This window comes from Balaenoptera borealis, assembly GCF_965194805.1.
Source record: "Balaenoptera borealis genome assembly, chromosome: 4".
In the NCBI taxonomy this organism is placed as follows: Eukaryota; Metazoa; Chordata; class Mammalia; order Artiodactyla; family Balaenopteridae; genus Balaenoptera; species Balaenoptera borealis.
In genome coordinates this window covers 75,265,977-75,291,050 of record NC_138861.1, presented here as the reverse complement: position 1 = coordinate 75,291,050, position 25,074 = coordinate 75,265,977, and the positions used below count along the sequence as shown (strand labels likewise).

The 25,074-nt window shown below is 36.3% G+C and overlaps 1 protein-coding gene across 1 annotated transcript in view; it reads right to left on the bottom strand.

The window, feature by feature from the left end:
* The window catches only part of PDCL2 (phosducin like 2), a 47,653-nt gene that overhangs the window by 20,428 nt on the left and 2,151 nt on the right, over positions 1-25,074 (bottom strand). Inside the window, exons 2-3 of the mRNA XM_082390291.1 lie at positions 18,384-18,504; positions 17,702-17,792 (exon numbers count right to left, since the gene is read on the bottom strand). Coding sequence (XP_082246417.1) covers positions 17,702-17,792; positions 18,384-18,504 — 212 coding nt within the window. The remainder of the gene's footprint in view (positions 1-17,701; positions 17,793-18,383; positions 18,505-25,074) is intronic.

Below are 25,074 nucleotides of genomic sequence, written 5' to 3'. Positions count from 1 at the left end.
AGTCCCTCAACTACCTCCTTTACTGGGCTGAGCCACTATCCCCCTGCCCAAATCATACCCTGGGCTTGGTACCACACAATTAGAGATAGGCACTACAGTCCAGAGCCTGCCAAATTTTTTCAAACTAGCCAGTCCTAAGTCTGCTTACCCTGCCTAGCTCGTCTTTCCCACAGAAACTACATAAAGCCTCATATCCATGTTAGCCTCTCCCTCCTCCTGCCTCTTGACCAACTGGTGCTTCCCTGTGTGGCCCTGCATTGTGGGGCATGCCCCCTACTCTTGAGACCTGTGAATAATAATGACAATTATCTCCTGATCTGTTGGCTTCACCATACCTGAATATATACAAAATCCTGGGTCTATTTTAAAACACTGTGTCCTTATTTCACATATTAGAAACATGTCCAGTAAGACCACTCACTTTATGTAACAAGTAATCCAAGCAAAATTAAGCCTAGAGGAGAATGTCAAGAATAGTAATCCAAGTCTAGGGGCCTCTCAGTTTTCAAACTGAAGGTCTTCAATTTTCCTTCTACTGGCCCAGATATTCAGAACTTACAGTCACTCCAGAGAGCTTCTGGAAGCCCTATTTTGTTTGCATTGAGTATTTGGCATCACTATCATTAACGTCCCTCAATTTGATCTCATTGGCTTAATATCTTTCAGAATTTTCAAAAAGTTTTTGTTCCAGTGATGGCACTATGCCGTACTTAATGGTGCAGCTATCAACGACTTTTCTTCTTCCTCCGCTCTTCCACCTTCTCCTCCTCATTTTTCTTTACTTTCAACAGAATTGGGCAGGGAAAGACATAAAAACCTGGGTAAGCTTTGTCATCAGGAAGTGACAGAGTGTTCAATGGCCTGCATTTTTCATCTAACAGTCATACCCCTTGTGATTCAGTCGCATAAACAGAAAGCCCTCTAGCTATTTTAAGCAGCAAGAAGCTTAATCGGAGGAATTAAGTGCTTTACAAACTTAATGGAAAGATGAAGGAGGAGGCTCCAGACTGGGCTACCAGGAAGACTCCCAGAACAACTTTGCAAAACTGGTCTGCCAAGGGGACAGCTTTCTCCGCTGCAATCCAGACACTGGGGCACCTGGAACTAACGTTCCAATTGTGCCCTAGTATCCCCTACTCTGGCGATCAGAAAACCCCTGTAACAGTTGTCTCTAGGAACCTATCTCCTTAGCAGAGACTGGGAGAAAATATTTGCAAAAGTCGTATCGGAACTGGACTGTTATTTGAAATATACACAACTCTAAAAACTCCACAATAAGAAAACAACCTGATTTAAAAAATGGGCCAAAGGTCTTAACAGACACCTCACCAAAGAAGATAACACAGATAATAAATAAGCATATGAAAGGATGCTCCACATCTATGTCAACAGGAAAACAAAATTAAAACAATGAGAGGCCACTACACACCTATTAGAATGGCCAGTATCTGGAACACTCATAACACCAAATGCTGGAGAGGACTGGAGAAACAGGAGCTCTCGTTCATTGCTGATGGGAATCCAAAATGGTACAGCCACTTTGGAAGACAGTTTGGCCGTTTGTTTGTTTTTTTTTTTTACAAAACTAAACATACTCTTATCATTTGATCCAGCTATCAAGCTCCTTGATATTTACCCAGAGGTGTTGAAAACATGTCCACACAAAAACCTGCACACAGATGTTTACAGCAACTTTACTCATAATTGCCAGAAGTTGGGGACTTCCCTGGTGGCGCAGTGGTTAAAAATCTACCTGCCACTGCAGGGGGGACACGGGTTCGATCCCTGTTCTGGGAAGATCCCACATGCCACGGAGCAACTAAGCCCGTGCGCCACAGCTGCTGAGCCTGCGCTCTAGAGCCCGCAGGCCACAACTACTGAGCCCACAAGCCACAACTACTGAGCCCGCGTGCCATGACTACTGAAGCCCATGTGCCTAGAGCCCGTGCTCCACAAGAGAAGCCACTGCAATGAGAAGCCCACGCACCACGACGAAGAGTAGGCCCTACTCGCCGCAAATAGAGATAGCCCATGCACAGCAACAAAGACCAAATGCAGCCATAAATAAATAAATAAATAAATAAATAAATAAATAAATAATTGCCAAAAGTTGATAGCAACTAAGATGTCCTTCAGTAGGTGAATGGATAAATAAACTGTGGTATATCCAGATAACGAAGTATTATTCAGTGCTAAAAAGAAATGAGCTATCAAGCCATGGAAAGACACGGAGAAACCTTAAATGCATATTACTAAGTGAAAGAAGCCAATCTAAGAAGGCTACATACTATATGATCCCAACTATATGACAGTCTGGAAAAGGCAGAACAGTGGAGACAATACAAACATCAGGGGTTGGCAGGGGAGAGGAATGAATAGGCAGACCACAGAGGATTTTTAGGGCAGTGAAAATACTGTGAATGGTACCATAATGATGGATATATGTCGTCATACATTTGTCCAAACCCAAGAATGAACTGTAATGTACATTATGGACTTTGGGTGATTCTGATGTATCAGTGTAGGTTCATCAATTATAACAAATATATCACTCTGGTGGGGAATATTGACAATGGGGGAGGTTATGTATGTGTGGGGCAGGAGGTATATTAGAAATCTATACCTTCCATCAATTTTGCTGTGAACCTAAAACTGCTTTATAAAAAAGTCTTAAAGTTTGTTTTTTGTCATTGCTCTTTTGTTTTGGCTTTAAATGAGGAATTTGCTTTAAATCAGCACTATCAAGATTATTACAGAATTTTCTCTTCTTAAGAATAAGTAAAATTTTAAAAGGCTACAGGTTCCTTTTTCCTTAGATCCAAAGTGACAGCAGAGATCCTGAAATAATACTAGAATTTGGTGACCAGAATTAGAGTTGTACTTTTGATGTGGAACATGCAAGGGAAAGAACTTCTGTGTATAATATCTCTTTAATCTCTGTGGCAGAGACTGTTTGGGTGTTCATCAGTATAGCTTCCTCTTCCAGGACTCACAGGAAGACTGTATTTGCCAGCATCCTTGGCAGTTAGATTAGGGCTATGAGACTGGATTACGTCCAATGGAACATGTGTGAAAATGATATGTACATTTCTATGACTTATCCCTGAAATGTCCCATCCCATCTTTCATACTGTTTTCCTGGTCCACAAGCCTGGATGTTAAGGATTCTGAGATGATGAAGCCCCTAATGAAATGTTCATTGCAGCACTATTTACATTAGCCAGGACATGGAAACAACCTAAATGTCCATCGACAGATGAATGGATAAGGAAGATGTGGTACATATATACAATGGAATATTACTCAGCCATAAAAGGAACGAAATTGGGTCACTTGTAGAGATGTGGATGGACCTAGAGTCTGTCATATAGAGTGAAGTCAGAAAGAGAAAAATAAATATCGTATATTAACACATATATGTGGAATCTAGAAAAATGGTACAGATGAACTTATTGGCAGAGCAGGAATAGAGACGCAGACGTAGAGAATGGACTTGTGGACACAGTGGGGGAAGGGGATGGTGGGATGAATTGGGAGATTAGGTTTGACATAAATACACTACCACGTGTAAAATAAATAGCTAGTGGGAACCTGCGGTATAGCCCAGAGAGCTCAGCTCGGTGCTCTGTGATGACCTAGATGGGTGGGATGGGGTGGGGGGTAGGAGGGAGGTCCAAGAGGGAGGGGATATATGTATACATATAGCTGATTCTTTTCATTGTACAGCAGAAAGTAACATAACATTGTAAAGCAATTATACTCCAATTAAAAAAAAAAAAAAATAGAGCCCAGGTCCCTAGTCATCACCTGGAGAAGAGCTGCTCAGAAGAAGCTTGTAAAACATGCATCATCTGTGAGTGAGGAACTTTCCTGTGTGAAACCACTGAGATTTTGCACTTGTTTGTTACAGCAGCTAGCATTATCTTAATAAATTCTGCTGACGTGACTGTATCAATAGATTTGTGATTGTTGAACGATCCTTGCACTCCTTGAATAAACCCTAATTATTCACTATATATGATTATTTTAATACACTGTTTTATTTGCTAATATTGCATTTAAGATTTTTGCATCTATGTTTCAAAAGTCAGATTAATTTAAAGCAGTATTTATCAAGTTGAGGCATGTGGACATCCCACATGAGAATTACTTGGGAATGGCAGGTTCCACAGATGGGCATATTCCTGAGACTCAACCCAAAGTTACTGAATATTACCTCTTGGTACTGGACTCAGGAATGAGTACTTTTAACTTTATATTATGGATGGTTATTAACACTTACAGTAGTAAAGCGACCCCAGATGTATGTATCTTCCATCAATAATTTCTATGGCCAATTCTCTTTCATCTCAACCCCCACTAACTCCCCATTTCAAGGGCTATTTTGAAGCAAATATAAGACATCATGTCATTTCATCTGTAAATATTTCATCATATATCTCTAAAAGATGAGGATACTTTAAAATTTTTAATTCACATGGCATAATCATATATAAAACAATGGTAATTCCTTAATATATTCAGATATTGTTCAAATAATCCTATTTTCTCCATTTAAAATTTTTATTTAATTGTTATAAAATATCCATAACATAAAATTTACCATGTTAACCATTTTTAAGTGTACAGTTCAGTAGCATTAAGTTCTGGTCCCTTTTTTTTTTTTTTTTTGAATTTACTATTATTATTTTAAATTAATTTATTTAATTATTTTTGGCTGTGTTGGGTCTTCGTTTCTGTGCGAGGGCTTTCTCCAGCTGCGGCAAGCGGGGGCCACTCTTCACCGCGGTGCGCGGGCCTCTCACTATCGCGGCCTCTCTTGTTGCAGAGCACAGGCTCCAGACGCGCAGGCTCAGTAATTGTGGCTCATGGGCCCAGCCGCTGTGCGGCATGTGGGATCCTCCCAGACCAGGGCTCGAACCCGTGTCCCCTGCATTAGCAGGCAGACTCTCAACCACTGCGCCACCAGGGAAGCCCCATGGTCCCATTTTTAAAGTTTGTTTATTCAAATGGGAATCCAAATTAGATTTATAGAGTGGTTATTATATCTCTTAAATCTCATTTAATACACAGACTCTTTTCCATCTATATTTCCCCTAGAAATTTCTTTGTTGAAGGAAACTAGATTGCTTGTCCAAACTTTCCCACAGTCTGAATTTAGCTTATTATATTATCATGAAATCAATTCACACAAGAAATCAAAATTTTTAGTAGTAAAGCTAGGTGATTATTTTGACTAACCAACTTAAGATCCATGAGTCTATTATTTCCTGTCTGTACTAGCCTTATCTGATTGTGATAGTAAGATTATATTATCAATAAATGTAACAATGTCATATGCAATTTATTAGTAAGCTTTTCATCTTAATAAAAACATAGGGATTATCTGTGCCTTGAAAAGTAGAGGAAAAATGAGCTATACAATAAATTTTAGGAAGCAGGCTGTCTTCTTAATTATGCTTTTCTCTCTCTTATTGTATCAATTTTGGAAACTATTTTTTCATTTTAAAAATGATATATATGATCATGTATCAGATACTCTCCTGTGTCTGGCTTCTTTAATTCCATATAATGTTTTCAAATTTCACCAAAGTTTGTGTGTATCAGCAGTTTGCTTACTTTCTTACAGAGTAGTATTCCCTTTCATGAACACACTACAGTTTGTTTATTCATTCACCTTGTATTCATTTATCATATTGATGGACTTTTGGGTTGTTTCCAGTTTCTGGCTATTATGAATATTCATGTACAAGTCTTTGTATTGACATATACCTTCAATTCTCTCAAGTAAATATCCAGGAATTTAATTGATAGGTTATACGTTAAATGCATATATAACTTTAGAAGAAATTGCCAAACTATTTCCCTAAGTTATCATATGAGAATTCCAGTTCCTCTAAAATCTTTAGTTTTAAATTATAACATAATTCATATACAATAAAATTCAATGATTTAAAGTGTATAACTCAGTGATTTTTAAAATATTCACAAAGCTGTGCATCCATTACCACTATCTAGTTCCAGAATAGTTTTACTTACTAAAAGAAACCCCATATCCATTTGTAGTTATTCCCTATCCCCCCATCCCAGGCCCTGGAAATTAATAATCTGCTTTCTGTCTCTATAAATTTTCCTAATCTGAACATTTCATATAAGTAGAATCATATAAAATGTGACCTTTTGTCACTGGCTTCTTTCCTTAGCATAACATTTACAAGGTTCAGTCCTGTTGTAGCATGTACCAGTTCATCATTTCTTTACATGGCTGAATAATTTTCCATTGTATGAATACACCATATTTTGTATATCCACTCACCAGTTGATGGACAGTAAGTTTCTTTGTACTTTTTAGCTATTGTGAATGCTGCTATGAACATTCATGTACACGTTTTGTGTTTTCGATTCTCTTGGGTGTACATATCTAGGAGTGGAATTGCTGGATCATGGTAATTCTATGTTTAATATTTGAAGAAATTCCAGACTGCACCATTTTACATTCCCACCAGCAATGTATGGTGGTTCAAAATTCTCCACCTGTTCACCAACACTTTTGTTATTTTTCTGTCTTCTTTATTATAACCACCCTGGTGGGAGTGAAATGGAAACTCACTGTGGTTTTGATTTGCATTTCCTTAATAACTAATGATATTAAGCATCTTTTCATGTGCTTATTTTCCATTTGTACACCTTCTTTGGAGAAATGTCTATTCAAGTCCTTTGCATGTTTTTTAATTATTTGTTTTTTTGTTGTTGAGTTTTATGAGTTCTTTATATATTCTTGTTAGTAACCCCTTATCGTGTATCTAATTTGCAAATATTTTCTCCCATTCTGTGGGTTGTCTTTTCACTTTCTTGATAGTGTCCTTTGATGCACAAATATTTTAAATTTTGATGAAGTCAAATTTATCTATTTTTTCCTTTTTGTTGCCTTTTGTTATTTTTGGTGTCATCCGAGAAATCATTTCCAAATCCAATGTCATGGACATATTCCCCTGTGTTTTGTTTGAAGAGTTTTATAGTTTTAGTTCTTACATTTGGGTCTTTGATCCATTTTGAGTTAATCTTTATATATGATATGAGGTAGGAGTCCAACTTTATTCTTCTGCATGTGGATATCCAGTTTTCCTAGCACCATTGGTTGAAAAGATTGTCCTTTCCCCATTGAATGTTCTTGACACCTTGTTGAAAAATCATTTGATTATTTATGAGAGAGTTTCCTTCTGGTCTCTCTATTCTATTCCTCTGGTCTGTATGTCTATCCTTATGTCACTATAACACTGTTTTGATTACTGTTGCTTTGTAGTAAGCTTTGAAATCAGGAAGTATTGGTCTTCCAACATTGTTCTTTCTCAAGATTGCTTAGTTTCCAGGATCTGGATGTGTTTCTTTTTCTTCATTCTGCCAATTTCTGCCTTTAATTTTAGATTACTTGGATTAATTTAAAATCCATTTACATTTAAAGTATGTAATATAAGTGCCTGACATTAAGCTTTTGATTACTGAGGCACCTATTTCAAAAGACATCCATCTTGAAAACTATACTGCCAGCTGTATGACACAGCTACTAGCAAAACAACAAGATTAGGAATTAGGCTGCTCCCATCCATGAAAGTCTTTCTTTCAGAGAGCCCTGGGTAACCTAGATAACTGACCAATTGAGTGACCCCTCTTCTCCCTTCCTGTGCTCTAATTCCAGCTCTTATGCTCTAGATTAGCCAATAAAGAGTGAACCCGTGAAACCCAGATACCCCATCAATGGACTCTCATAAAGGCACAGACCCAGGTCCCACTCCCACCCCTCCACCAGACCTGGCTGAATGGCCCTCAGGCATGCTGTGTGTTCTTCAGGATTTCTGAGGAATAAATCTTGTTTCTCGAAGTTCTCTCAAAGTTTCTTGCTGAAGTGCATCCTACAATCATAATACAAACCACAGGAACTGGTCCAGTCACAGCTATGAGTAATCCAGGAGGTGAGTGCCTCAGGCATTCCTAGCCAATAGCCTCATTATCAATAGGCTGGGACTAACATAACAAATTACTGAAAAGGAAGGACTTACTTCTGCCATTTAGCTATTTTCTGTATTTTTATATCTTACATGCTTTTTGTTCCTCAATTCTTCCATCATTGTTTCTTTTTGTATTTTTGTATTGTGGTATACCCTTTTGATTTCCTTTCTCTTTCCTTTTCTGTATTCTTTTAGTTTTCTCTTAGTGATTACCTTAAGGATTAAAATTAATATCTTACAATAACCTACTGTGAATAATGCCAACTTAGCTTCAATAGCATACAAACACTCTGCTCTTATACATCTTCATCCCTCCCTCTTTATATTATTATTGTTACAGACTACATTGTTATATACTGTGTCCGTTAACATCGATTTATAATTATTGTTTTATAAACTTGCCTTTTAAATCATATAGAAAAAAGAGTTAAAAACCAAAAATACAGTAATATTGGCTTTTATATTTACCTATACAGTTACCTTTACCTATGATATTTATTCTTCGTATGGTTTTGAGTTACTGTCTAGTGCCCTTTAATTTCAGGCTGACAGACTCCTTTAGCTAATTTTTAGGGAAATTCTAGTACAGTAAGTCCCCTACATACGAACCTTCAAGTTGCAAACTTTAAAAGATGCGAACATGCATTTGTATGTCCAATCATGTAAGTTAGTTCATGTGTCTGGTGTACATTGTCACATGCGTGCATCCTCTACAAGTGGTTGAACTTTTGGTACTTTACTGTACAGTACTGTATACAGCACAGTAGTACAGTAGTACAGTATCTTTATTTCAAGCCCAGGATGTCAAGAAACAAGCGTAAAAGCAGCAGTGATGTAGCTGGTACTGCTAAGAAGTGCCAGCTGTTGTACTATACTACTGTACTTTCCAAGGTTAAGATTAAAAATGTTTTCTTTATTTTTTGTGTTTCTTTTTTATGTTTTATTTGTGTGAAAGGTTTATAAACCTATTACAGTACAGTACTATATAGCCAATTGTGTTAGTTGGGTACCTAGGCTACCTTTGTTGGACTTATGAACAAATTGGACTTACGAATGTGCTCTCAGAATGGAACTCGTTCATATGTAGGGGACTTGCTGTAGTAACAAACTCACTTAGATTTTATCTAGGAATGTCTTAATTTCTCCTTCATCCTTGCAGCATAGTTTTGCCAAATATGGAATTCTTGATTGACAAGTGTTTTTTTTTTTCTCTTGCAGCCTCTAAGATTACTGAGGAGAAATTGGCTGACAGTCTTTTTAAGGGATGTGTCTTTGTGTGGGTCTCTGAGTTTATCCTACTTGGAGTCCATTGAGCACCTTGGATTTGTAGATTTATGCCTTTTGTCAAATTTGGGGAGTTTTCAGCCATTATTTCTACAAATATGATTTGTGCCCCTTTCTTTCTCTTTTTCTTTGCTGGGACTCCCATACTATATATGCTAGTTCATCTAGTAGTGTACCACAAGGCCAGTTAGGCTCTGTTCACTCTTCTTTATTCTCAGACTCAATACTTTCAGTTGTCCTATCTTCAAATTTTCTCTATCTTCTGCTGGTTCATATCTGCTTTTGAAGCCCTTTAGTGTATATTTCAATTCAATTATTGTACTTTTTAGTTTCAGAATGTCTTTTTGGTTCCTTTTTATAATTCCAATCTCTTTATTGTTATTCTCATTTAGCTCATATGATGTTTTTCTGTCTTTGTCCATGTCTTCCTTTAGCTCTTTGAGCATCTTTAACTAACTTGTCTTAAAGTCTTTGTCTAGTAAGTCTGACACTTTGGCTTTCTCAGGTATATTTTGTATTGATTTATTTTGTTCCTTTGTCTGGGCCATACTTTCCTGTTTCTTTTTACACCTCCTGATTTTTTTGTTGTTGTTGAAAATTGAATATTTCATTCAATTGGTAACTCTAGAAATCAGATTATTCTTCTAACCCATGTTTTTGTTTTTGTTTTTGTTCTTTTACAGTGGGTATGTCTGTGCCAGCATCAGCCTCAGGTGAAAGCATAAGGTCTTCTCAGGTCTTTTCTGAGCCTTCATCTTTCCCAAGTCTTTCTAAATTCCCCCATATATATGGTTGTTTTGAATGTTAAAAAAAAGAAACCAGAAGTGGCTCCTTAAAATCTCCTGGAAGCCACTTGAGCCAGTGAGGGTTGACACAATGACTGCCAGTCTCTGGGTCTGTACCTCTGCATTTAGAGCAGCAATCTGCAATCAGAACACAGAATCCTGATATTTGAGGACAAAGTCCTTATTGCCTACCCTGGCTCCAGCAAGAAACACAGGATGCTGTTGAAACAGCTGCCTGCCATGGGGCTGGGGGGTGAGGGATGGATAGCTGTTACTACACAGAGGACTGAAATCAACCAATACTAACTGAAATTTACCAGCCAAGCTTTATGCTGTAAGCTACAAGTGTTCAAATAGACTCCAGAGTTCCAAAGCCATCATTTCAGACTGTTTCTGCCAGTACAATTGCTGCCTAGGTGGACAGATGGATTCTTGGAGCTTTCTACTTCACCTTTCCTGCTGTCCACTTGGCCAGTCATTTTTGGAAAATCCCTCAAATTTGGGTTTCTCTAATGTATTCTTATGATTAGACAGATGCTATGCATTATTGAGAAGGATACTCCAGGGCTGATGAGTCCTCCTCAGCACATTATATCAGGAGTTACTTGATGTCAATGTGTATTACTGGTGATGTTAACTTTGGTCACATCCCTAAGATGGGGTCTGCCAATATTTTACACTGTAAACTTACTATTTCCTCCTTTATAATTACTAAACATTTGCGGGCAATACTTTGAGATTATGCAAATATCCTGTTTCTATTTAAACTTCCACTCACTCATTTTAGCATCTATCAGCAGATCTTGCCCATGGGGGATTATTACTATGGTGTTTTAATGGTGATCTTTCTATTTTCCTCATTCTGTCTACACTTATTAATTGGAATTCTTCAGTGAGGAAGAATTGTTACTTCCTCTGAATTTGTTCATGTATTCATTTACTTATCTATGTCACTATGGACTCAAGGATAATTATTTTATTACTTATTTTATAATTCAGTATTATAGTAATTAATTTTGTTGTTCAAGTTGTTCCAACTCTGGCCATTCTGAGATCTTTTAGTTTGGCTCCTGTGCCTTGAAAAAAGTTTTTAGCACTTCCTTAACTTTCTGATACTACAAAATGCCCCAGACTCATACTGTTCTTTCTCAACTCACACTGTTGAATAAAGCAGTTCTTTAAGAATCACTGGTTCTAGAGGAGACCTTCAAGATGGCGGAGGAGTAAGACGTGGAGATCACCTTCCTCCTCGCAAATATATCAGAAATACATCTACATGTGGAAAAACTCCTATAGAACACCTACTGTACCTGGCCACGTGGCTGACAGGGTCTTGGTGCTCCGGCAGGGTGTCAGGCCTGTGCCTCTGAGGTGGGACAGCCGAGTTCAGGACATTGGTCCACCACACACCTCCGGGCTCCACGTAATATCAAAGGGCAAAAGCTCTCCCAGAGATCTCTGTCTCAACGCTAAGACCCAGCTCCACTCAACGACCATCAAGCTACAGTGCTGGACACCCTATGCCAAACAACTAGCAAGACAGGAACACAACCCCATCCATTAGCAGAGAGGCTGCTTAAAATCATAATAAGGTCACAGACACCCCAAAACACACCACCAGACACGGCCCTGCCCACCAGAAAGACAAGATCCAGCCTCATCCACCAGAACACAGGCACCAGTCCCCTCCACTAGGAAGCCTACAACCCACTGAACCAACCTTAGCCACTGGGGGCAGACACCAAAAACAATGGGAACTATGAACCTGCAGCCTGCGAAAAGGAGACCCCAAACACAGTAAGTTAAGCAAAATGAAAAGACAGAGAAACACACAGCAGATGAAGGAGCAAGGTTAAAAACCCACCAGACCTAACAAATGAAGAGGAAATAGGGAGTCTACCTGAAAAAGAATTCAGAGTAGTGATGGTAAAGATGATCCAAAATCTTGGAAACAGAATGGAGAAATTACATGAAATGTTTAAAAAGGACCTAGAAGAACTAAAGAGCAAACAAACAATGATGAATAACACAATAAATGAAATTGAAAATTCTCTAGAAGGAATCAATAGCAGAATAACTGAGGCAGAAGAACGGATAATTGACCTGGAAGATAAAATAGTGGAAATAATTACCACAGAGCAGAATAAAGAAAAAAGAATGAAAAGAATTGAGGACAGTCTCAGAGACCTCTGGGACAACATTAAATGCACCAACATTCAAATTATAGGGTCCCAGAAGAAGAAGAGAAAAAGAAAGGGACTGAGAAAGTATTTGAAGAGATTAGAGTTGAAAACTTCCCTAATATGGGAAAGGAAATAATCAAGTCCAGGACGCGCAGAGAGTCCCATACAGGATAAATTCAAGGAGAAACATGCCAAGACACATATTAATCAAACTATCAAAAATTAAATACAAAGAAAAAATATTAAAAGCAGCAAGGGAAAAACAACAAATAACATACAAGGGAATCCCCATAAGGTTAACAGATGATCTTTTAGCAGAAACTCTGTAAGCCAGAAGGGGGTGTCAGGGCATATTTAAAGTGATGAAAGGGAAAGACCTAAAACCAAGATTACTCTACCCAGAAAGGTTCTCAGAAAGATTCGATGGAGAAATTAAAATCTTACAGACAATCAAAAGCTAAGAGAATTCAGCATCACCAAACCAGCTTTACAACAAATGCTAAAGGAACTTCTATAGGTAGGAAACACAAGAGAAGGAAAAGACCTACAATAACAAACCCAAAACAATTAAGAAAATGGTAATAGGAACATACATATCGATAATTACCTTAAACGTGAATGGATTAAATGCTCCAACCAAAAGACACAGGCTCACTGAATGGAAACAAAAACAAGACCTGTATATATGCTGTCTACAAGAGACCCACTTCAGGCCTAGGGACACATACAGACTGAAAGTGAGGGGATGGAAAAAGATATTCCATGCAAATGGAAATCAAAAGAAAGCTGAAGTAGCAATTCTCACATCAGACAAAATAGACTTTAAAATAAAGACTATTACAAGAGACAAAGAAGGACACTACATAATGATCAAGGGATCAATCCAAGAAGATATAACAATTGTAAATATTTATGCACCCAACATAGGAGCACCTCAACACATAAGGCAAACGCTAACAGCCATAAAAAGGGGAAATCGACAGTAACACAATCATAGTAGGGGACTTTAACACCCCATTTTCACCAATGGACAGATCATCCAAAATGAAAATAAATAAGGAAACACAAGCTTTAAATGATACATTAAACAAGATGGACTTAATTGATATTTATAGGACATTCCATCCAAAAACAACAGAATACACTTCCTTCTCAAGTGCTCATGGAACACTCTCCAGGACAGATCATATCTTGGGTCAAAAATCAAGCCTTGGTAAATTTAAGAAAATTGAAATCATATCAAGTATCTTTTCCAACCACAACTCTATGAGACTAGATATCAATTACAGGAAAAAATCTGTAAAAAATACAAACCCATGGAAGCTAAACAATACACTACTTAATAACCAAGAGATCACTGAAGAAATCAAAGAGGAAATCAAAAAATACCTAGAAACAAATGACAATGAAAACACGACGACCCAAAACCTATGGGATGCAACAAAAGCAGTTCTAAGAGGGAAGTTTATAGCAATACAATCCTACCTCAGGAAACAAGAATCACCTCAAATAAACAACCTAACGTTATACCTAGAGCAATTAGAGAAAGAAGAACAAAAAAACCCCAAAGTTAGCAGAAGGAAAGAAATCATAAAGATCAGAGCAGTAATAAATGAAAAAGAAATGAAGGAAACGACAGCAAAGATCAATAAAACTAAAAGCTGGTTCTTTGAGAAGATAAACAAAATTGATAAACCATTAGCAAGACTCATCAAGAAAAAAAGGGAGAAGACTCAAATCAATAGAATTAGAAATGAAAAAGGAGAAGTAACAACTGACACTGCAGAAATACAAAGGAGCATGAGAGATTACTACAAGCAACAATATGCCAATAAAATGGACAACCTGGAAGAAATGCACAAATTCTTAGAAAAGCACAACCTTCCAAGACTGAACCAGGAAGAAATAGAAAATATAAACAGACCAATCACAACAACTGAAATTGAGACTGTGATTAAAAATCTTCCAACAAAAAAAAGCCCAGGACCAGATGGCTTCACAGGTGAATTCTATCAAACATTTAGAGAAGAGCTAACACCTAACCTTCTCAAACTCTTCCAAAATATAGCAGAGGGAGGAACACTCCCAAACTCATTCTATGAGGCCACCATCACCCTGATACCAAAACCAGACAAAGATGTCACAAAGAAAGAAAACTACAGGCCAATATCACTGATGAACATAGATGCAAAAATCCTCAACAACATACTAGCAAACAGAATCCAACAGCACATTAAAAGGATCATACACCATGATCAAGCGGGGTTTACCCAGGAACGCAAGGATTCTTCAATATAGGCAAATCAATCAATGTGACAAACCATATTAACAAACTGAAGGAGAAAAACCATATGATCATCTCAAGAGATGCAGAGAAAGCTTTTGACAAAATTCAATACCCATTTATGATAAAAACCCTCCAGAAAGTAGGCATAGAGGAAAAATTTACCTCAACATAATAAAGGCCATATATGACAAACCCACAGCCAACATCATTCTCAATGGTGAAAACTGAAACCTTTTCCACTAAGATCAGGAACAGGATACGGTTGTCCACTCTCACCACTATTATTCAACATAGTTTTGGAAGGTTTAGCCACAGCAATCAGAGAAGAAAAAGAAATAAAAGGAATCCAAATCAGAAAAGAAGAAGTAAAGCTGTCACTGTTTGCAGATGACATGATACTATACATAGAGGATCCTAAAGATGCTACCAGAAAACTACTACAGCTAATCAATGAATTTGGTAAAATAGTAGCATACAAACTATTGCACAGAAATCTCTTGTATTCCTATACACTAATGATGAAAAATCTGAAAGAGAAATTAAGGAAACACTCCCATTTACCATTACAACAAAAAGAATAAAATACCTAGGCTAAGGAGACAAAAGACCTCTATGCATAAAACTATAACACACTGATGAAAGAAATTAAAGATGATACCAACAGATGGAGAGATATACCATGTTCTTGGATTGGAAGAATCAACATTGTGAAAATGACTATACTACCCAAAGCAATCTGCAGATTCAGTGCAATCCCTATCAAACTACCAATGGCATTTTTCACAGAACTAGAACAAAAAATTTTACAGTTTGTATGGAAACACAAAAGACTCCGAATAGCTAAAGCAATATTGAGAAAGAAAAACGGAGCTGGAGGAATCAGGCTCCCTGACTTCAGATTACAAAGCTACAGTAATCAAGACAGTATGGTACTGGCACAAAAACAAATATAAATCAATGGAACAGGATAGAAAGCCCAGAGATAAACCCATGCACATATGGTCACCTTATCTTTGATAAAGGAGGCATGAATATACAATGGAGAAAAGACAGTCCCTTCAATAAGTGGTGCTGGGAAAACTGGACAGCTACATGTAAAAGAATGAAATTAGAACATTCCCTAACACCGTATACAAAAATAAACTCAAAATGGATTAAAGACCTAAATGTAAGGCCAGACACTACCAAACTCTTAGAGGAAAACATAGGCAGAACACTCTATGACATAAATCAGAGCAAGATCCTTTTCGACCCACCTCCTAGAGAAATGGAAATAAAAACAAAAATAAACAAATGGGACCTAAGGAAACTTAAAAGCTTTTGCACAGCAAAGGAAACCATAAACAAGACAAAAAGGCAACCCTCAGAATGGGAGAAAACATTTGCAAATGAAGCAACTGACAAAGGATTAATCTCCAAAGTTTACAAGCAGCTCATGCAGCTCAATATCAAAAAAACAAACAACCCAATCCAAAAATGGGCAGAAGACCAAAACAGACATTTCTCCAAAGCAGATATACAGATTGCCAACAAACACATGAAAGGATGCTCAACATCACTAATCATTAGAGAAATGCGAATAAAAACTACAATGAGGTATCACCTCACACCAGTCAGAATGGCCATCATCAAAAAATCTACAAACAATAAATGCTGGAGAGGGTGTGGAGAAAAGGGAACACTCTTGCACTGCTGGTGGGAATGTAAATTGATACAGCCACTATGGAGAACAGTATTGAGGTTCCTTAGAAAATTAAAAATAGAAGTACCATACGACCCAGCAATCCCACTACTGGGCATACACCCTGAGAAAACCGTAATTCAAAAAGAGTCATGTACAAAAATGTTCACTGCAGCACCATTTACAATAGCCAGGACATGGAAGCAACCTAAGTGTCCATCAACAGATGAGTGGATAAAGAAGATGTGGCACATATATACAATGGAGTATTATTCAGCCATACAAAGAAACGAAATTGAGTTATATGTAGTGAGGTGGATGGACCTAGAGTCTGTCATACAGAGTGAAGTAAGTCAGAAAGAGAAAAACAAATATCGTATGCTAACACATATATATGAAATCTAAAAAAAAAAAAAGGTTCTGAAGAACCCAGTGGCAGGACAGGAATAAAGATGCAGACGTAGAGAATGAACTTGAGGACACAGGGAGGGGGAAAGGTAAGCTGGGATGAAGTGAGAGAGTGGCATGGACTTATATATACTGCTAAATGTAAAATAGATAGCTAGTGGGAAGCAGCCGCATAGCACAGGGAGATCAGCTCGGTGCTTTGTGACCACCTAGAGGGGTGGGATAGGGAGGGTGGGAGGGAGACGCGAGAGGGAGGAGATATGGGGATATATGTTTATGTATAGCTGATTCACTTTGTTATAAAGCAGAAAGTAACACACCATTGTGAAGCAATTATACTGCAATAAATATCTTAAAAAAAAAAAAAAAAGAATCACTGGTTCCTTTTATTGGAGAATAGTATTGTGAATCAAGAGCTGAATTCTAGGTGTGTTCATTGCTACCAGAGTATTGCTGCTTCTAACACAGTTCACTGATTTGTTTCGTGTGAAAACAACCTTGTATTCCTGGGACCAATCCCACTTGATCAGAATGTATTCTTCTTCTTTTAAATTGCTGGACTTAATTTGCTAATATTTTGTCAAAATTTTTCATACCTACATTTATAGGAGATATTTTTCTGTAGCATTCTGTTTTTGCAATTTCTTTGTCAAGTTTTTGTATCAGGATAAGTTGGGAAACCTATGCACCTGTTCTAATTTCTGAAAGAATTTGTTTATGACTGGTAATTAATTATTCATTAAATGACAGAAACCCTTGACAAACATCAGGCTAGAAGGAAAACCATGGCCCTCTTTTTATTGGCCTTCTATTGACATTTTCCATTTATTCACATGTAGCTTGATGAAGTTCTACTGTATATTATTGAATAGCTTTTTATTTAAGCAAAGGCAAAAAAGGTCAAGAAAAAAAACCATCTTATATAAGGTGAGTTTTAAAATGTTAATTAAAAATTAGTTTTGTTCTTTTTAAAATATAGTCTGTAGACAAAAAAGGACTTTTTCTTAGTTTCATTCTTACAAGACTTCATTCATAAACTCATAAATTATCCAAATGAATCACTGTACCTATATATTTCAATAGCTCTCATATCTTCATCATCAAATTCATCTTCAGCTTCCTTCAAGTGTGCAAGAGTCATCTTTTCATATGGTTTAACTAAAACAAAATAAGTTGTAGATAACTGAGTTATTTAAAAGCCAATTTTACTTTAGAGTCACATGTCTAGAAAAAACAATATATTAGATAAATGGAGATCAAGAATATCTTTAATGTTGCAGTTTCTCCAGCATATAAGCTATATTGTGGCTGACTGCTTCAGGTTTGTTTAAAGTGCTGTTACTCCCTCAGAGTTCACAGAACTACCAGGCTGCATTTAAAAGCAGATGTGAAAATCAATTAGACCTCATAAATTTAGATTTCCTCAAGTACCTGGAAATTTTGACAAATAATACATTTTATATAGAATGATCAAAATAGAAAGTAATCACAAGGTAGAGAAATATGATAGAGAAAAAAAAGCTCACTAGCTTAGATACCAGGGCATTTCAGCTCTGATATTAACTAGCATGTAACTTTCAACACATGAATTAGAAATTTTAGGTGTCAGCATCCTAATTTCAAAAGTATGAGTGGGATTTATATTAAATTATTTCTAATGTCCTCTCTCCCTCTAAATTCATGAAATACATGATCACTGTCATAACCGTATTATTCCCTTCACCCAGCCCACCAAATGCACAACTATACCCATTGCTTCTTTCTGTAAACGTAAAACCATTTCTTCAATTTCATCTTTTGGCTCTTCTTTTGGAGGAAGAATGCCAAAATCTCTTAAAATTTCATTCCATTCTGTATCTTCATTTGGATCCTATATAAAAAAAATAAAAAATCTATTAGCACAGTTGTGCATTTTAATATATGTAAAATCGATTTCCAACCATGTAATTGTTCATGAACTCTACAGGTAAACTAGAAAATTAGTTTCAAAGAATACAACAAAATGGCCTACTTTTTTCCCATATCCCAGTTCCGTAATGCAACTACATACTTTGATAAAAAGAATACATCCTCCACCCTCAAAGTTACACTGAGATGTTTAATAAAAAATAAATCTAAAAAACATATACCAAATGTTAATGAAGAAACTTGTAAGTCATGGAAAATTCTCTGAAGACTATAATAGGCAAAACCAATTCACATCATGCAAAATACTGTTTTCTTTTTCTACATAAGCATTGAAGACCTCAAGGTGGACTTGCTTCTTTTCAGCTATATAGCTTCATGGAATTCTTACTCCCAAGTTAAATCTTAGAAGAGGTTAGGAATCTTTTCATAGTTCAATTTTTGTCTAACCATAATTTCTGTCTTTGAAATGTAACCTTGTTTTCCATGTTACTTAGGCTTTGATGTTTTATTTGCTGCTCTTCCTGTAATTGTCTGTCACATATCAACTATATTGTCTTTCTAGTCTGCTGTACCTTTTCTCTGAGGTTTTCAGAAAAAAGGAGAACTTAATTATATACATGAGTAAATACTGCTGCAAACAAAGTAAAAGATAGCCTTGAATGAGCTCCACCTCCGGGTATTCACATCCTGCATGATCCCCTCTCCTTGATTATGGGTGGGAACCATGGCATGCTTCTAATCAATAGAATATGGCAAAGGTAAAGGAATATAATTTCTTTGATTTCATTCCATAAGATCGTAACTTCCATCTTGCCAACATTCTCTCACACTTGCTGGCTTTGATAAAGCAAGCTGTCATACTGTGAGGTCCCCCATGGAGAGAACTCTGTGACAAGGAAAATGTATTCAGCAATCAGCTAGACACTGAGATCCTCTGTCAAATAGCTCCAAAAGAACTGAATTCTGCCAACTACCATGCAAATAAACTTAGAAGGGGATCCTTCAGATGTACTCTGTTGTACCTTCAGATTCAACCCCAGCTCTAGCTGACACTTTAATTGCAACCTTGTTGGAGACTCTGAAGCAGATGGCCCAGCTAAGCAATGCCTGGATCCTTGACCCATAAAAACTCTGAGATAATAAATGTGTTATTTTAAGTCACCAAGTTTGTGGTGATTTGTTATGCAACAATGGATAACTAATACAAGTATCATCTTATTTCTCCTCTTCATCCTATTCTTTGGGCAAAGTTTCGGTTTTTTATTCACACTGGTCTTTTACTGGTCTCTCTATCCACAAAATCTTCTGATCTCCATTCATTCTATATGTCTTAAAACAATTAAGTCACCATCAGCAGGAGTTCTGCACTTGATAATGGCAGACTAGATAATTTGATCAAGCCTCTTACTGAGAACAGCTAGTAAAACTGGACAAAATAGATGAAAATTAATTTGAAGGCACTGGAGAATCAACAAAGCAGTGAAGAGAATTACGGTAAGAAAATCCTGGATGAGAAGGAGACCCAGAGAAAGAAGCTCTATGTTTGGGTCCACTCCCCTTCAATCAACTACCAATTCTGAAAGAGGCCAAGAGGCTGAGAAATTGAATAAAGGTGCACAGATTCGAGCACAGTGACCAAAGACAGAAATCAATAAGAAAATGATAACTAGGAGATCATCATATATTTGGAATTAAAAAAAAAATGCTAAATGACCAAAGGGTCAAAGAAGAAATCACAATGGAAATTTAAAAGCATTAGGAATTGAATGATAATAAAGCCACGTATCAAAAATATGTGGGCTGCAACGAGAGCAGTTCATGAAAGGAATTTTACACCCTGAATGTAACATATTAGAAAATGGAAAAGGCTTACAAATTAATATACAAGCATGCAACCTAAAAAGCTGGGAAAAGAACATCAAAATAAACCAAAGGTAGAAGGAAGGAAATAATAAAGATGAAAATAGAAATTAATGAAATAAGAATCAAATATATAATAGAGTGGGTTAACAAGGACAAAAATTGGGTCTTAGAGAAGACTAATAAAATAAACACTTGCCAAAACTGATAAAGAAAAAAAGTGAGAAGACATCACCAGTATTAAAAATGAAAAAGGAGAACTCCTGACAGATAATACAAATATTTAAAAAGAGAAGCCTCTCTATTGTGTTTTGCTCATATTTTTTTCTACTTTAGGGTGGAAGCTTAGATCAAACTATAAACCTTTCTTTTTTTTTTTTTTTTCTTTTCAAGCACACATAGAACTTTTTTTTTAGAGTCTTTTTTTTTTTAATTAAAAAAAATTTTTTTAACATCTTTATTGGAGTTCTTTTCTAATTATAACCACTTAAAGCTACAAATTTTCCTTTAACAAATTCTTTAGCTGCATCCTACAAGTTTTGGTATGCTGTATTTTTATTATTATTCAGTTAAAAATATTTCTAATCTTATGATTTTTTGCTGACATTTTTACTTGGAAGGATACTGCTTAATTTTCAAATATTTTGGACTTTCCTAGGTATCTTATTAATAATTTCTAAGTTACTTCTGCATGGTCGGAAAACATACTTTGTTAAGATTTTGATTTTTTGAAATGCATTTACTTGTTTTATGACCCAGCATATGGCATATCTTAGTGAATGTTCTACATAGTGTGAAAAGAATGTGTATTTTGCCACTGATGGGCTTTTTTCTCCACAAATCAATAGACTGTTGACAGATTTGTTCAGATCTTCTATTCTGTGATTTCTATATCTACTTGTTCTATAAATTACTAGGAGGAGGGGTGTTAAAATCTCTAGTTATGACTGTGGATTTGTCTATTTCTCCATCAGTTTTTGCTTTATGTGTTTGAGGCTTGATTATGCAAATCCACAGCTATATTTATGATATTTTCCTGATGAATTTCTCCTATCATTATAAAATGTTCCTTTTAATTTCTAGCAGTAATCCTCATCCTGATGTCTATTTTGTTTGTTATTAATATAGTTTTTACCCCTTATTCCTAAGTACTGTTTAAATAACATGTCTTTTTCAATCCTTTTACTTTAACCCATCTGTTTCTTTGTATTTAAAGTGTGTCTCTTTTAGCAATATGTAGCTATGTATTGCTTTTTAAACTATTCTGATAAGCTCTACTTTTTAATTTAAGTGTTTATTCCATTTACACTTACTATAATTGTCTTTTTAATTTTTATTGGAGTATAGTTGCTTTACAGTGTTGTGTTAGTTTCTGCTGTACAGCAAATTAATATAATTGTTAATATTAGATGTAGAGCTACTATTTTCCTGTTTTTAATTAGTATTGTTTGCTTTTTTGTTCCTCTGTTCCTTTTTTGCCTTCTTTCGATTAAATATTTTCTAGAATTATGTTCTTTGCAACTGGCCTTTTAGGTATACATCTTTGCATTATTGCCTTAATAATTGTTCTAGAAATTATAATGGTATCTTTAACATATTACAGTTAATATTGTAGTATTTTACATAAAATATGGGAACCTCACTTAGTATAGTTCCATTTACCACTATCCCATCCTTTGTCTTACTGCTGTTATATATATTAACATTTACAATATATTTGAACCCCTATAATACAATGTTATGATTTCTACCATAAACAATTATGTCTTTTAAGAAAATTAAGAGAATAAATATATTTAGTTTTTAGAATTTACCCACATATTTACCATTTAAGGTGCTCTTCACACTTACTTTTAGATCCAGTTTTCCACCTGATGTAATTTCCTTTCCGTCTGAAGAAACTTCCTTGCATTTCTTACCCTTCAGGTCTGTTGGAACCTAATTCTCTCAGTTTTCATATTTCTGAAAATGTCTATTTTTTCCCAGTTTTTTTGATGGATAGTTTAGCTGGATATAGAATTTTGTTTTGAAAGTTTTCCCTCCAGCATTTAAAGCATTTTAAAAGCCTTCTGGCCTCCAATTTTTCTGATGAGAAGTCAGCTGTCAATCATATTGCTGTTCTCCTGTATATACGTAACATACACATCTTTACATTATGTCTTTTCTCTGGATGTTTTCAAGATTTTATCTTTTGATTTCAGAAGTGTGTCTATGTGCTTGGTGTGGTTTTATTTGTATTTACCCTGTTTGGAGTTCCCTGAACTTCTTAGATTGTTAGGTTTATGTCTTCCCTCAAACTCTGGACAATTTTATCCATCATCCTTTTAATTTTTTCCTGCCCCCCCCACCCCGTCTTTCCTCTCCTTCTAGGATTTTTGACAGGATGTTACATGTATGTTAACCATGTATTACAGTTAGATGTATGTTAACCAATTTAACAATGTCCCTTCAGTTCACTGAATCTCTATTCACTTTTAATATTTTTCTCTCTGTTCTTAAAGTTGGACACTTTCTATTGATGAATCCAAGTTCCCTGACCCTTCTGCCATCTGCAATCTGCTGTAAAGCCCATTCAGTGAATTTTTTATTTCAGTTGTTGATCTTTTCAGTTCAAGAATTTCCATTTGCTTTATTACTGTTTCTATTTCTCTGTTATGATTCTCCAACTGTTAATTCATTTTCCTTTAAGTCCTTGAATATATTTATAATAGCTGCTTTAAAGTCTTCTTTTGCTAATATCAACATCTGGATAGTCTCAGGATTTGTTTCCATTGGTTGCTTTGCTTTTGAATATGAGTCACATTTTGAATATGGCTTTTCATTTTTTTCTTTTTGCTTATATAATTTTTATTGCATACTAGACATTCAGGAAGATACATCATAGAAATTTATGATTTTTTATGTTCCTCTAAAGTATGTTGATTTTCATACTTGAAGGCAGTTAACTTGGTTGGACTCAAACACCAAACTACTTCAATTGAAATGGGCAGCAGCCAAAACCTCAGATCACTTCAGTTCTTTGACCTTCTAGTGGCTGCTTTTTGCCAGGCACCTTGGGGTCTCCTATATACATATGGAGTTTGGCTGACAAATAAGAATTTGTGTGGATTTTATACGCAGAATTTAAGGATCATCCCTTCTGTGTTATTTTCCTTTCTGAGACTTCCTCATGATTCTCCCACCACTCTACCAGCCCAGGACTTTGCCCTCCAACATCTGTATTAAAATGGTAGTTTTCTGCCACCCCATGCCATATGATTGTAAAACGCCCTCAACTACATCTAATCTTCTTTTTAAACTATTGTGTTAATTTTAAAATATGTTCACAAATTCTTTCATGCACCTTTTTTGAGAGTTGAAGCTTAACCCACTTCCATTGAGTATACGCTGAACCTGCTGTCTCATTTCTAATAAACTGAAAATATGATAGAAGTGACACTACGTGATTTCTAAGACTAAGTCACAAAAGGCACTGCTGCTGCTTTTTCCTCTCAGTCTCTCTCATCACTTGCTCTGGGGGGAAACCAGTTGCCATGTTTTGAGGACACTCAAGCAAATGGAAATTCTTGAACTGAAAAGATCAACAACTGAAATAAAAAATTCACTGAATGGGCTTTACAGCAGATTGCAGATGGCAGAAGAGCCTGTGTTAGTCTGCTTGGGATTCCATAACAGAATATCACAGACCAGGTGACTTAAATAGAAATTTATTTTCTCACAATTCTGGAGGCTGGAAGTCTAAAATCAAGGTGCCAGCAGGGCTACTACTGGTGAGAACTCTTCTCCTAGCTTGCAGGAGGCCACCTTCTTGTTGTGTGCTCACATAGCCTTTCCTCTGTGTGTGTGCAAAGAGAGAGAGCATGCTCTAGTGTCTCTTCCTCTTCTTATAAGGACACTGATCCTATCAGCAATGTTTTGTAGTTTTCAGTGTACAAGTCTTTTGCCTCCTTGTTTATGTTTATTCCTGAGTATTTTATTCTTTTTGATGCAATTATACATGGAATTGTTTTCTTAATTTCCTTTCTTATTATTCATTGTAGTGTATAGAAATGTCTTCATCAAATTTTATGGTCACTTTTTATAGTCTCCTACTCTTTGAAGATAATTTCAATTTGGTCTTTTGTTTTTTTAAACATAATAAGCATAGTTATTTTATACCTGTTTCTGATCATTCAGATAACTGAAGTCTCTGCAAGTCTGTTTTTGTTGGTTCATGCTCATAGTGCCCTGTTCCCTTGTGTGCTTGGTCACTTTTGACTGATTTCTGCTTGATGTCCTTGAAAACTTATCTCCATGAATTCTAACATAAAGATGTCTTCCTGCACGAGGATTTGCTATTTCTTCCAGGTATTAACAAGCACTAATTAGTATATAACTAATTTTTTTTTAAAGATTTATTTTTTATTGATTGATTAATTGCTATGTTGGGTCTCCGTTTCTGTGCTAGGGCTTTCTCTAGTTGTGGCAAGCAGGGGCCACTCTTCATCGTGGTGCACGAGCCTCTCACTATCGTGGCCTCTCTTGTTGCAGAGCACAGGCTCCAGACGCGCAGGCTCAGTAGTTGTGGCTCATGGGCCTAGTTGCTCTGCAGCATGTGGGATCTTCCCAGACCAGGGCTCGAACCCGTGTCCCCTGAATTAGCAGGCAAATTCTCAACCACTGCGTCACCAGG